The 15,592-nt window shown below is 33.6% G+C and overlaps 1 protein-coding gene across 10 annotated transcripts in view; it reads left to right on the forward strand.

Moving 5' to 3' along the window:
* The window catches only part of KHDRBS2 (KH RNA binding domain containing, signal transduction associated 2), a 656,853-nt gene that overhangs the window by 99,263 nt on the left and 541,998 nt on the right, over positions 1-15,592 (forward strand). For all 10 annotated transcript variants that reach the window (XM_055257519.2, XM_055257497.2, XM_063618794.1 and 7 more), the window contains exon 2: positions 14,940-15,067. In XM_055257519.2, the coding sequence (XP_055113494.1) occupies positions 14,940-15,067 (128 nt within the window). The remainder of the gene's footprint in view (positions 1-14,939; positions 15,068-15,592) is intronic.

Consider the following 15,592-nt stretch of genomic DNA (forward strand, 5'->3'; position numbering starts at 1 on the left):
TCTCATAAATCCACTTTAAAGAGTATCTAAAATTATTCTTATAAAGATACACAGCATCTTTCACCTTGCCAATGCCAGTAGTCAAAACTCAGCTTCCATTTAACTATACTTCTCAGTAGGATGGGTCAGTTCATTTCTTTCTTTTTCTTAAGATACCTTCTGCACTTGAATCTTGTGATCTACATTTTCCTGATTTTCTTCCTCTTGCACTCATTGACCGTTCTTACTTCATTTGCTGGATTCTCATTCTCTTCCTGAGCTTTACGTATTAGAGTATCACTGGGCTCAGTCCTTGGCGGTCTTCCTTCCTCTATCCCACTCCTATAAATTCGAGCATCAATCTTATGCTAATGACACAAACATTTACATGTCAACCCCCAACCTTTTCCTTAGGCTCCAGAATTCCTTATCCAACTCCTGATTCTACATCTCTGATTATGTCTCACCTAAATGTAGCCAAAGTAAAACTTATATTTTTCCCAGACGAGCCTGTTCTTCTGCCAGTCATGTTGCTACTCCTCACCTACTTACTCAAGCCAAAAACCTGAGAGTCACTGTTGATTTCCCCCCTTTTTCTTAGACTTCCATTCTATCTACAGCAAACCTCTACCTTCCAAATAATCCAACCAATTTGTAGATCTTTACCTCTAACACTTTATCCTTCATCATATCTCACCTGGTCTAGTGCAACTGCCTCACAACTGGTCTTCCTGCCTCCGCTCAAATCAGATTAAAACTGTGCTAAAATTCTTCAAAATTTTAGCATTGCCCTTAGAAGAAAATAAAAGTTCTGTCTCATGGTGTTACTTATTGTTGCATAATAAATTACCTCAAAACCTAAGAGCTTAAAATGGCAAACACTTACTATCTGGCTGTTTCCATGCTTAAGGAATTTTGGGAAAGCCTGGATGCACAGTTCTGGCCCAGGGTCTCTTAAGAAGTGAAAGTATAATAACAATAAAATTAAAAAAAAACATTAAAAAAAAAGAAGTGGCGGTCATTTGAAAGCCTTAATGTTGAGAGAGCACTTATTTCTAAGGTGGCTCTCTCACACTGCTGTTAGCAAAAGGCTTCAGTTCCTCACAACATGGACCTCTACATAGGGTTGGTTGAATGTTCTCAGGACATGGTACCTGACCTCCCTCTGACACATGTTCTTTTTCTTTCTTCTTTTTCTTTTTCTTTTTTTTTTTTTGTTTTTTGTTTTTTGGAGACAGACTCTTGCTCTGTCGCTCAGGCTGGAGTGGTCAGTGGCACAATCTTGGCTCACTGCAACCTCCGCCTCCCGTTTTCAAGCAATTCTCCTGCCTCAGCCCCCTGAGTAGATGGGATTACAGGCACATGCCACCACACGTGGCTAATCTTTTGAATTTTTAGTAGAGATGAGGTTTCACCATGTTGGTCAGGCTGGTTTTGAACTCCTGACCTCAAGTGATCCACCTGCCTCAGCCTCTCGAAGTGCTAGGATTACAGGTGTGAGCCACCGCACCCAGCCTACTGACACGTTTTCTAAAAGAAAGAGTGAAAAGGGAACCACAGTGTTTCTAATGACCCATTTTTAGAAATGGTAGACTTTCTATCCCTTTCTCCCACATTCATGCCACACTAAACACATCACCCTTCTAGCAATTTCTTAAATGTGTCAGATTCTTTCCAGCCTGAGATGTCTTGCACTTTGTTTCATTTGCCTTGAAAACTCTACGCCAGATCTTCATGCATTTATTTCCCATACTTAATTCATGTCTCTGACCAAGGATGACTTTCTCAGAGGCCATTTTTAATCATGCTTATCTAAACATCACTCACTTCTCACCATTTTATATGCCATTACCCTCTTTTACGTTTTTCACATTTATTTCCATTTGTGACAACATGGATGGACCTGGAGGACATTATGCTACATGTCACAGAAGGACAGTCACTACATGATTCCACTTACATCTGATATCTAAAATAGTCAAAGGCATGGAAGCAAAGAATAGAATTGTGATTACCAGGGGCTGGAGCAAGGGAGAAGTAGGAATTGTTGCTTAATGGATATAATATTTATTATACAAGATGAAAAGTTCTAGAGACCTGCTTGATATAGTTTGAATATTTGTCCACTCCAAATCCCTTGACGAAATAGAATCCCCAGTGTTGAAGGTGGAGCCTAGTGGGAGGTGTTTGGGTCATGAGGGCAGATCCCTCATGAATGGATTGGTGCTGTCCGCATGGTAATGAGTGAGTTCTTGCTCTGGTAGTTCACCTGAGGGCTGGTTGTTTAAAGCAGCCTGGTCCCTCCACCTCTCTCTCTTGCTCCTTGTCTCACCATGTGACATGCTGGCTCCCCTTCCTTTCTGCCGTGACCAAAAGCTTTCTGGGTCTCACCAAAAGCCAAGCAGATGCTGGCACCATGTTCCTACTGTTGACAATCATGAGCCAAGTAAACCTCTTTTCTTTATAAATTACCCAGCCTCAGATATTCTTTTATAGCAATGCAAATGGACAAATATACTGCTGTGCAACATAGTACTTATAGTTAACAATACAGTATTGTGTACTTTAAAATAAGTGAAGAGGATAGATTTCACCTTAAGTATTCCTAACACAAAGAGCAAACAATGCCCCCTCCCCCCAAAAAAAATTCAACCAAACCATAGCACACACACAAAAGAACATAGGGAAATTTTTGGAAATGATGAATATATTTAGTGTACTAATTGCAGTGATGGTGTCATGGCTGTATGCATATGTTAAAAGTCATCAAAATATAATAATAAAAATATGTTCAATATTTTGTATATAAACTTACATTAGTAAAACTTAAAAAAATCTCTTTCTGAATTACATTATAATTTACCTATTCATTTACATTCTACCTCACTAGACTATAAGATTGAAGAAGGCACAGATTTTGCTTCACCACAATTTTCAGTTTCTGGGATGGTGCCTGGGATGATAGTAGGCCTTCAATAAATAATTATTAAATGAAAGAGTGCATGAGTAAGAATATGAATGATTGATATAATGGTTCAGAACCTGGGCTTTATCATTCACATCTCTTACTTTCCTTGCTGTACAATTGGGGAAATTAATATTCAGGTTTTCTTTTTGTATAATGTAGGATTTATATCTTCGTGGGTTAATATGAAGATGGAATGATATAATGCATACAAATCACTTGAGCAATTCTTTGCTCAAGTGCAAGTTTAAGGAAGTACAAGTTGCTCAGGTGCAAGTTTAAGGAAACTTGATGTTGTCTTTGCCAGCATGATGGACTGTGGAACTCTGACACATAAAGTGGAATGTCAATGTAAGATCTGCTACTTTTCTTATGTAATATGATTATGGTTGCTCAGCAAGGAGAAATATGTGTCCTGAAATTTTTTGTTGTTGTGTTGAAATCTATGTGTATTTAACTTAGCAAGAACTAATTCAAAACACTGAATACATTCAAAGAAAGGGACCCAAATGGGATGACTACATGTAGATATATATGGAATGAGTATCAATAAAATATTTTATTCTTTCTTATTTTATTATTATTATACTTTAAGTTTTAGGGTACATGTGCACAATGTGCAGGTTTGTTACATATGTATCCATGTGCCATGATATTTTATTCTTTTAAGAAATCCATTAAAGTTCTTAACATTAAAATTTAGGAATTTGTGTGAGTCTCAACACAGTTAAAAATAAATAAATCTTTAACTCTTGCCTTTTGTGAGGTACCACTGCTTAGTGTTAGATGACAATACTATCCAAAAGATTCCAACATATTTTTGATGATGGTTTCAGCAAATTTATACCATACCCTATTCTTATCATCATCATGGCTGCATTTTTCTCCTTCATTTTGTCCTATTTCATATTTAAATGAATATGTATGATATTCCTAGCATTTATATAATGATATTAGTCTGATAAAGGACACATTCAAATGTAAGTCATGGGTATACCATCAATAATTAACAATCTACTTAAAGACAAGGTGTAAGCTTGTGAAATACATGACATTGACTGTCATGATGTTTGGTTTTAATGATACAAAACTTCAGTGAAGTCTCATGTCCAGCCCCCAAATGCAAGTAAATAAAATGATAATAGCTAGTATTCGTTATGCTCTTATTGTGTACCAAATGCTATTCTAAGTACTTTTGAAAATTTGACTCACTTAATCCTTACAGCAGTTTTAGGAGGATATTATTCCCATTTTAAACTAAGCAATGTGATGCAGAAAACTTAAGTAAACCAAGTAAATGAACTAGAATATGTGCAGAAATTGATCACTGCCTAACATGTAGAAAAGGCTTAGAAAGCAGTAACTGTCATCATCACTTGTTGGAAAGTGTCACACAGTTAACAAGTGGCAGATACAATACTGTATCCAGAAGCCTGCATTCTTAAGAAGATACTAGGATGCCCTTCATAAGATTTGATTCCCACATTAGGGTGAATGGGTGGGAAGGAACAACAGAAGTCCAGAAAGCTTAAGTGACTTGTTCAAGGCCACTGTGTTAGGTTGTGGTCTTATCTTATAAGCATAAAATAGTACAACCTGAATATTTAACATAAGAATTAGGTGACAGGAGTTTATAGAGTGAAATTTCTGAGTTACTCTGTAAAACTCCATGAGGGAGAGGAACTGTAAGCCAAGCCTTGAAGTGGTTATAATTTGGATAAGCAGACAGGAAATGGGGATTGGAGTATCAGATAGTTTCAGAATTTTAGTAGGTTTAAGGCATTAAAATAAATGAGTAGTGATTAAAACAGTTAACTATCTCATGATTAATTATCATTGAAAATAAATGCCTGGATCATATTTAAATTGTCTAGCAGTTAATGTCTCTATTTCTAGTTCAATAATCAAAAATAATTACTTGTGAAGATATTTAATATTATTTAGCACTGATTTTTTTTATTATTGTGCTTTAAGTTTTAGGGTATATGTGCACAATGTGCAGGTTTGTTACATATGTATCCATGTGCCGTGTTGGTGTGCTGCACCCATTAACTAGTCATTTAGCATTAGGTGTATCTCCTAATGCTCTCCCTCCTCCCTCCCCCCACCCCACAACAGTCCCCTGAGTGTGGTGTTCCCCTTCCTGTGTCCATGTGTTCTCATTGTTCAGTTCCCACCTATGAGTGAGAACATGCGGTGTTTGGTATTTTGTCCTTGCGATAGTTTCCTGAGAATGATGATTTCCAGTTTCATCCATGTCCCTACAAAGGACATGAACTCATCATTTTTTATGGCTGCATAGTATTCCATGGTGTATATGTGCCACATTTTCTTAATCCAGTCTACCATTGTTGGACATTTGGGTTGGTTCCAAGTCTTTGCTATTGTGAATAGTGCCGCAATAAACATACGTGTGCATGTGTCTTTATAGCAGCATGATTTATAGTCCTTTGGGTATATACCCAGTAATGGGATGGCTAGGTCAAATGGTATTTCTAGCTCTAGATCCCTGAGGAATTGCCAACTGACTTCCACAATGGTTGAACTAGTTTACAGTCCCACCAACAGTGTAAAAGTGTTCCTATTTCTCCACATCCTCTCCAGCAGCTGTTGTTTCCTGACTTTTTAATGACGGCCATTCTAACTGGTGTGAGATGGTATCTCATTGTGGTTTTCATTTGCATTTCTCTGATGGCCAGTGATGATGAGCATTTTTTCATGTGTTTTTTGGCTGCATAAATGTCTTCTTTTGAGACGTATCTCTTCATGTCCTTCACCTAATTTTTGATGGGGTTGTTTGTTTTTTTCTTGTAAATTTGTTTGAGTTCATTGTAGATTCTGGATATTAGCCCTTTGTCAGATGAATAGGTTGCGAAAATTTTCTCCCATTTTGTAGGTTGCCTGTGCACTCTGATGGTAATTTCTTTTGCTGTGCACAAGCTCTTTAGTTTAATTAGATCCCATTTGTCAATGTTGGCTTTTGTTGCCATTGCTTTTGGTGTTTTAGACATGAAGTCCTTGCCCAAGCCTATGTCCTGAATGGTAATGCCTAGGTTTTCTTCTAGGGTTTTTATGGTTTTAGGTCTAACATCTAAGTCTTTAATCCATCTTGAATTAATTTTTGTATAAGGTGTAAGGAAGGGATCCAGTTTCAGCTTTCTACATATGGCTAGCCAGTTTTCCCAGCACCATTTATTAAATAGGGAATCCTTTCCCCATTGCTTGTTTTTGTCTGATTTCTCAAAGATCAGATAGTTGTAGATATGCAACATTATTTCTGAGGGCTCTATTCTGTTCCATTGATGTATATCTCTGTTTTGGTACCAGTACCATGTTGTTTTGGTTACTGTAGCCTTGTAGTGTAGTTTGAAGTCAGGTAGCGTGATGCCTCCAACTTTGTTCTTTTGGGTTAGGATTGACTTGGCGATGCGGGCTCTTTTTTGGTTCCATATGAACTTTACAGTAGTTTTTTCCAATTCTGTGAAGAAAGTCATTGGTAGCTTGATGGGGAAAATGGATCTGACAGTCTCTTATGCCTTCAATAAAAAGGAAAATATGATTCTATATTCAAGAACAACTTTCCGTCCCTTAAATTGTTGTGGAATTAGACCAGTATTCACTAAACTGTGACCTGCTGACCTTTAGCCTAGGAGATCCATGACTTAGGACATCTGTTTTGCTAGCAACACAGTTCAGATTTAAGGTTAGCATGTTATCATTTAAGATTTGTTCTGTGAGAAATTACCCATTTTATTTTTCTATAATGTAAAACACAGGTTTAGGGTTTAATTTCCTATTCTGCATTGGCCTAATAACCGAGGCTATAATGATGGGTAAAATGAACTTCCTACTAAGAGGTTACAAAATACAGGGAGACAAATATGAGGTGTAATAATATCAAAACAATGCAATAATTATTGCCAGACAGCAATGCACAAAATGCTAATCGTTATAATAACATCATTTGAAAGATTTACTTTCATTTATTTATTTTTTTATTATTATTATACTGTAAGTTTTAGGGTACATGTGCACAATGTGCAGGTTTGTTACATATGTATCCATGTGCCATGTTGTTGTGCTGCACCCATTAACTCGTCATTTAACATTAGGTATATCTCCTAATGCTGTTCCTCCCCCCTACCCCCACCCCACAACAGTCCCCGGAGTGTGATGTTCCCCTTCCTGTGTCCATGTGTTCTCATTGTTCAATTCCCACCTATGAGTGAGAACATGCGGTGTTTGGTTTTTTGTCCTTGCGATAGTTTACTGAGAATGATGGTTAAAGATAAGTAAACAGAGGATAACTAACTTGCTTAAGATCATGTAGCTAGCAGGTGACAAGATATTTTAGCACCCAGATTAAACTTCAAAACCCGCAAAGGGAGCTCAAAGAAATTTTGCATTAATGAGGACTGTTGGATTAATATTATTAATTCAGCATAATGATTTTGAAGTGGCATTTAATCACTTACCTGTTTCTGAGGTGATTTTGAAGCACCTTATATAAAAGCAAGTACAAGATAAAAATAAAATATTCCTGCAGAATAAAACAAATAAAAAGTTGTAAATATGATGAAAAGAAAAAGAATTATGCAAGAAATCCTTATCTGAGGAAAGTTAGAGCTATTTGAAGACAGACTTAGCCTTGAGCTTCCTAGAAGTAGTTAAGGCAAAACATGAACCTTAATTGCCCACTCCCTGGAAAATGTTTTATATGAAGACAAATTTCTAAATGGTATTTTTAAGCAAAGATTGGCTTCTGTTTTATCACTTTTGTTTACATTATTAAATGTAAAGCTACATTAAGGACTCCTCAATTTTTACATTATTTTTCTCTCTTTTATGTATTTATAATATGTATTATATATGCTCTTTGAACTCCTGTTTCTTTATTTGGAAAGTGGGATAATTGTTACAGACTCTACAGGGTTATAATGCAGATATTCATGGCAAAGTACCATTGATGTTTCTTCACCCATTTTTTGATACTGAAATTTGAAATTTTCTATCGTTCTCTTGAGTATCAAAGAGGTAACATTTGTGCAAAGCTGTTTCCTTATATTCTGTGATTAATGTTAGGTTTTTATTTCATGACAATTGTAGTCTATTTGCCCTTTTATTCTGGACTTAGATTTTGAAGTGATGGAAGGTTATTATATACATAATCTCTAAATTTTCATGTGAAAATTTCTAAAAGGAAGATGAAAATTATTCTTCTGTGTTGCTTTATTCTATTCTATTAACACTAATTATTAAAGGTTTGGTTCTGTATTCAAATACAAAAAGCAAAATTCATTTTTATTTGGAAACTAAAAAAGTATAATTTCAGAGTGGAAAAAAGTAGTATAAACTTTACTTGGTGATATTATTTAAATATAAGTTGTCCATGTTCCATTTATAATGAGTTTTAATTACCAGGTAGTTAAGTATCATTTGTAAAATAGTTAAAGTTCCTTCCAAAAATATTCGTAAAGAAAAGTTAGGTGTTTTACAACCTTTCATTGAATTTTGATTATAGATGAGCAAAAATTCAAAAACATTGAATACTGGCATTCTACCCTATTGTTATATTTCAAGGTCATTTTCATTTCATTAACAAAAAACATTTTCTTCATGGACGAATTCCATGTTCTTCATTAAATACATTCTAAAATTATATCTTGCATGTAAATGTTCTTTTATATAGTATCGAAAAGATTATTTTTGAAGTCTTCTCGATAATTAAATGTATCTGGATTCTGAAAATTTCCATAGAACTAGAAACTTCTAGTTTGCACATATTGTAAATTTGTCTCTTCTATTTATTTTTAATTTTAGGAATATAAATATCTGGAAGACCATGTAATTCACCCTCTATAAAGAAATTAGGCATAAATAGTTCTACATAATTGGTCCTTGATGTACATATTTGGTATTGTTTAATATTTAGTTCTATATAGCTCTATGTTGTGTTTGAAATGACTGGGAAACAATTCATTTATTTAAATTTACATAAATTTTGACTTTCGAGGAAAATATATAATTTTAAAATCCATCTTGAATAACCAACTTAAAATATAAACAGATAATTGTGATTTCTGTGTTTGTGCATATGTAATTATGTCATATATATTTAAAAATATGAGCCTCAACAATGTGCCAATTGTAAAAAGAAATATAATCACAACAAAATAACTTGTGTTAAGCATCAGAATACAGACACAATCTTAACATGTTAATTTTATAGCTATTAAGGGTTCTAAAATCTTAAGCGAATTCTATTTTGAGGTCAGATAAATACTAGAAGTGTGTAGGAAGCTGGTGTTAAACATTTAGTATAGCTAGTTCAGGAAGTATGAATTTTGTTGCAGGAAAAAAATCACATCGGTTAAGAAAGTAACTTGACAAGGTAAAGATTCACATATTCAAATAGTTCCTTTCACTGAAATATTACTCATATTTTCAGAATGAGTATAAAATGATCTTCACATTGACACTGAGTTTTGAAGTTATAGACTATACTAAACTATACCTATAGGGGAGGTATTAAAAATATTTTTGAAAAAGCTTCAGCAAAATGAAGAAACATTCTTAATATAAAAGAATTATATAGTATGACTTGCCAGTCCAGGCAATTGCATCTCCTATTTTTCTCTAATCCTTTATTGTAAAACAAAACAAAACAAAATAGCAAACAACAAAACCTTCAAAAAATTCATCCACTTAATGAGATATGGCTGACATACAAAAAGCTGTACATATGTAATGTATACAGCTTGATGAGTTTGGAGAGAAGTATACCCCTATGAAACCATTAACACAACCAATACCACAGTCATATCTATCACCTCAAAAAGTTTCCTCCCACTGCATTTATTTATTCTTGTGGTAAAAACACGTAATACAAGATCTACCCTCTTAGCAAATGTGTAAGCCAGCGATACAGTAGTGTTAACTATAGACGCTATGTTGTACAGTGGATCTCTCGGACTTGTTCATTGTTTACAGCTGAAACGTTCTCTCTTAACCAACACTTCCCTGTTTCTTCCTTCTCTCAGTCCCCTGTCATCACCACACTTCTTGCTTCTATGAGTTTGACTATTTTAGATTCATCATATATAAATTTATGGTCTCTTAGTCTATTAGGACTGCTATAATAAAATACCATAAATGGAGTGCCTTATAAACAATAAACATTTATTTCTCACAATTCTAGAGGCTAGAAAATCCAAAATCTTGGAAAATTCCAAGATCCAGTGGGTTTGGTTTCTGGTGGGGGCTTATTTCTTGCTTCATAGATGATGCTTTCTTCTTGTGTCTTCACATGGTTGAAGGGGTGAGTGAGCTCCCTTAACTTACTCATTTATTTATCATAGCTCTGAAGTTTAGGAAGTCCAAGATCTTGGTGCTGGCAGATTCAGTATCTGGGTAGGGGCCCACTTTCTGTTTTGTGGATGCTGCCATGTAGCTGTCTCCTTACCTTCTAGCTGTGTTCCCATGGTGGAAGTTGTGTGGCTCTCCCTCAGGCCTCTTTTTTTAAGAGCATGAATCTCATTCATGAAGGTTCCCTTCATGAAATAATCACCTCCCAAAGGCCTAACCTTTTAATACTGTCATCTTGGAGTCAGGATTTGAACATACGAATTTTGTGGGGGCACAAACTTTCCAACGATAACAACTAGGTCATGTGGTAGGTTAATTTTTTTTTAAGGAATCTCTATACTGTTTTTCATAGTTAGTGGATTCACCAGTTTACATTTTCATCAATAATGTACAAGGATTCCCTTTTATCCACATCCTTGCCAACTTTTTTTTTTCAATAATAGCCATCCTAACAGGTGTGAAGTAATAATTCATTGTTGCTTTGATTTGCATTTCTCTGATGATTGGTGATGTCCAGCATCTCTTCATATTGCTATTGTCCATTTGCGTATCATCTTTGGAGAAATGCCTATTCAGGTTTTTTGACAATTTTGAATTCATTATTTGGTTTCTTGCTATTAAGTTGTAGGAGTTCCTTATGTATTTTGGATATCAGTCTATTATCAGATATATGGTTTTCAAATATTTTGTTCCATTCTGTAGGTCACATTTTCATTTTGTTGACTGTTTCTTTTCCTGTGTAGAAACTGTTTGTTTGATATAATCTCACTTGTCTATTTTTGCTTTTGTTGCTTATGCTTTGTGGTCATAGCTAAGAAATTATTCCCCACACCAATGTCAAGAAGCATTTACCCCTTTTTCTTCTAGGAGTTTTACAATTTCTGGTCTTATGTTTCAGTCTTTAATTCAATTTGAGTTGATTTTTTTTGTGCAGTGTAAGAGAAAGGTCCAGTTTTATTGTTGTGCATGTGGACATCCAGTTTTCTCAACACTATTTATTGAAGAGAATTTTTTTCTCCCTTATGCATTCCTGGCACCTGTGTCAAAGAACAATTGAACATACATGTATAGATTTATGTCTGGGCTCCCTGCTATGTTCCACTAGTCTATATTTCTGTTTTTATGCCAGTATAATACTGTTTTGATTACTATGACTTTACAATATATTTTGAAATTGGGAAGTGTGATGTCTCCAGTTGTGTGTTTTCTCAAAACTACTTTGGCCATTTGAAGTTCTTTTATCATTTTATATAAATTTGGGGATTATTTTTTCTATTTTTGTAAAAAATGTCGTTGGGATTTTGACAGAGATTGAACTGAATCTTTAGGTTATTCGGGTATTATGGACATTTTAACAATATTTATATATATAAAGTGTCTTTTCATTTATTTTTGTCTTATTTGATTTATTTCATCAATGCTTTTGGTTTTCAGCGTACAAGTCTTTAACCAGCTTAACTAAGTTTACTCCTAAGTGTTTTATTCTTTCTGCTGCTATTATAAATAAGATTGTTTTCTTAATTTCTTTTTTGGATAGTTTTTTGCTAGTATATAGAAATGGAACTGATTTTTGGATGTTGATTTTATATTTTGCAACTTTACTGAATTCACTTATTAGTTCTAATAGTTTTTACGTGAAGTCTTTAGGGGTTTCCTGCATATCAGATCATGTCAACTGCAAACAGATGTCTTTATTTTTACTTTTCTTATTTGGATGCCTTTTTTTCCCCTTGCATAATTGCTCTGGCTAGGTCTTCCAGTAGTACGTTGAATAGAAGTTGTAAGACGGGACATCCCCACATTTTTCTGGATCTCTGGAACATGCGGTGTTTGGTTTTCTGTTCTTGCGTTAGTTTGCTGAGAATGATGGTTTACTATGCAGTCATAAAAAATGATGAGTTCATGTCCTTTGCAGAGACATGGATGAAGCTTTCTTTGGTTTTAAACTCAGGCAAGTTTGGCATATACCATTTTGTTACTATGCATTTGACAAATACAAGTATTGATCTATTAGTCATGGAGATATGCCAAAGAAGACAAGATAACTCCCTGAAAGTATTAGGAGGGCAAAATAATACCAAAAAACTTCAGAAGAAAATGGTAGAATTGAACAGAAATAGCAGTGGAAATGCTATTTCATTTAACTCCATTTCTTGATGGAAAGGTTGTTAGAATTAATACTGGCCTGATCAAATTGCAAATGTCTAAAAAAGCCTAAGTTAGTAGTTTTGTGGATAGCAAATAATTTCAGACAAATTCAATTTATTTTTATGAAAAAGTAACAAGGGAGAAGCCATATGTATTATAGATCAGGAATTGAGTCAGCCTCTTCACTGTGTTCCACATTACAATTACCTCAGCAAGCTACAAAGTATGACATTATGTAGGTGCATACACCCATAGGGCAGTGATCAAAAGTTTATTCTTGGTATCAGAGGACATGATGAATGGATTTTCTTTGCAGTTATCATAACTCTGGTTGTAATCATTATATAAGGGATTGAAAGGTTGGAATAAAGTGATTTTCAGTTTAAAGAGTCAGTTGGTTAAAATGACTTGTTAATACTTCCATGTAGAATATAGGAATCTGATGTTATCACACTAAGTAGAAATTATAGACATATAACTTATTTTCAAACAATTCAGTTTATTTCAAGATACTTGTCTTTAGAGAAATTGTACCATGTAACTGATAAGATGATTATAAATGACTTCATAAAAATTATGCAGTGTAGATTTCACTCAGGTACTACCTGGGTAAGTAATGTAATATTACTCCAAAATAATTGTTTTAAATTCCACACAGCCCAAATAGTATGCGAAAAGATTACTAATTGAAATGTCTTAGGAATTTTTCTTTAAGCCATTTGAAAACATTTTGGGAAAAAATGTTAGTTAAAGATAGAATAACAAAGAACAAAACTATTAGATAAAATATATATTCCCCTTACCTTTAGAAGTAGTCAGACCTTTAAAAGATAATTGTTGTAAAATGCAATATAAATAAATTTATATGAAACGTGTTCATACTTAATAACTATCATCACCTTTTCTCTACTCCAAAATAACAAAAATAGAATGTTTTGTTCTATCCATAGCAAAAGTAAAACACTGTCACGTTCTTATCTTAATTTAGTTAGTATTTTAGTACATTGACCAAGAGCAAAGAACAAAAAGAAATATTTACTGATTATGTTATGGTCATAATGATAACTATATAAAAAACATAAAGGTAATTTTTAAATGAATTTTTAATAATTCTCCAAAACACTTATTTTACATAGTGCACTGCATGAGATGACTCTAGTTGTAACTACACAGTCTTTTAACATCTCATTCCTACTTTGTCAGCGTCGTTTCTCAACTAGACAAATGTAAGTTGGTTTTCTTGTTTGCTTGCCTTCTGCTGTGATTGATTTTGCATATTACATACTATGTATCCTTAAAAATAAAAATACAATGTGGCTACCTTCCTTTATTCTTCAAAGTAGTCCAGAGGCTTACCATTGCAGTCACAATATAAAGCAGAAAACATCGTGTATTCTTCAAGTTCTTAGATGATCTGTCCTATAATCACTTATCAAGACTTTTTTCCACATTCACTATTCTTCAGCCACACAGGCTTTCTCGCTTCTTGCTATTCCAAGAGCAACTAAAGCTTGTTTTTCATCAGACTGTTAAGCTCTTCTCAGTCTTCTCATGGCTTGTTCTTCTCTGCCATTCAGGGCTTTGATCAAATATCACCCTTCAAATCTGAAGTAATAGCCACTGCTTGAGTCTCCTTTGTATTCTTAACAGCATATTGTGTTTATTATTTGCCCCCAGCCATAACTGTATGTGTGCCCATATATTCATTTTCTCACTGTTCATTTTCCACGTTAGAATATAGTCTATAAAAACAGAGACATTTTATTGTTTTCTGTTGTATTTCTGGTATCTAGTAGAGATTTAACATTTTTTATGGAATAAATTAATTCAAAAATGAAGGAGTGGATAAGTATGCTCCAAAATATCAAATTTTGTAATATTCTAATGTTTTTCTTAAACACCTATATAGATAATATCTTACTGATGAATATGAATGTTATCATTTATAGATTTAATCATTTATATGACTTTTCTATAATTCTTTGTGAAATATCATGCAATTTCTCTTTACTACCTATTTTAGCTAACTGAATAATTACCATTTTAATTATTTTTATTTTCTTAGAAATAATTCTGAGTAAAAATAAAGCATATATCCTTAAAATGTATTTTGTTCTATTTAATGCTCCTGGAAAAAATTAAGTTTGCTAAAATAATTTAAATAGTCAAAGGACATATATTACCTTTTTACTGTGTTTGAAGATATTAAAAATTAATTAAATTCATCAATTTTTTCACAGAAGCCACAGTCACATCTTCAATTATCGCTTTTTAGTTTGAGTTGACAGAGGTTCTCTTACATACAGTAGCAGCATTCACATAACTGTTAGCGAGATGCTGTTTCAGGCCTTTTATCGATATACATCAAAATCTTATTTGAGAAGAGGAGTAATATGAATATTATTTATGATAACATTTTCAGCATATTTATGGTAACATTGTTCCTCATTTCACTTGTTTTCTTCTTGTGATTTTCTTCCAGAAATTGAAAAGTTTCAAGGTTCTGATGGAAAAAAGGAAGATGAAGAAAAGAAGTATCTTGATGTCATCAGCAACAAAAACATAAAGCTCTCGGAAAGAGTACTGATTCCTGTCAAGCAATATCCAAAGGTACTACCATATATACATTGTTCTCATAGAATTGATTTAAAAATGATAAAATAAGATGATATTTTACTTATTGACTTTTATAAAATAAATATTTGAAACTTCATAATGTTAAGTATATGCAAGCACGTGATATTGACATAGGGGAAGGAAAACTTGAAAGTGCAATGATGAGGGTAATTTTCAACTGAAGGCTACAGCATTTTTGTTCTGTGAATGTAGGAGGCATAATCAGATATTTTAATCATTTATTCAAAATATAAATGATATATCAGTTTTTCCAAATATTTACACCCACTTGATTATGTTTGGTTCATGTTAAAATGTATATCATTATTATAAAATGGAGTAGAGTTAATGATACTAAATATGTAACATTAGAAAATCAGCAGGGAATTATTACTAATATATCTAAGAAGATCACATGGTGGTTATTAGACTCTTAGATTATAACCTATAGTCTTCTATAATGAAAGTTTATTCATAAAATAATTATGATATCGTTCTGAATGTTACGTCTTTCTTTAA

The sequence above is a fragment of the Symphalangus syndactylus genome, chromosome 2, assembly GCF_028878055.3.
Source record: "Symphalangus syndactylus isolate Jambi chromosome 2, NHGRI_mSymSyn1-v2.1_pri, whole genome shotgun sequence".
NCBI classification, from domain to species: domain Eukaryota; kingdom Metazoa; phylum Chordata; class Mammalia; order Primates; family Hylobatidae; genus Symphalangus; species Symphalangus syndactylus.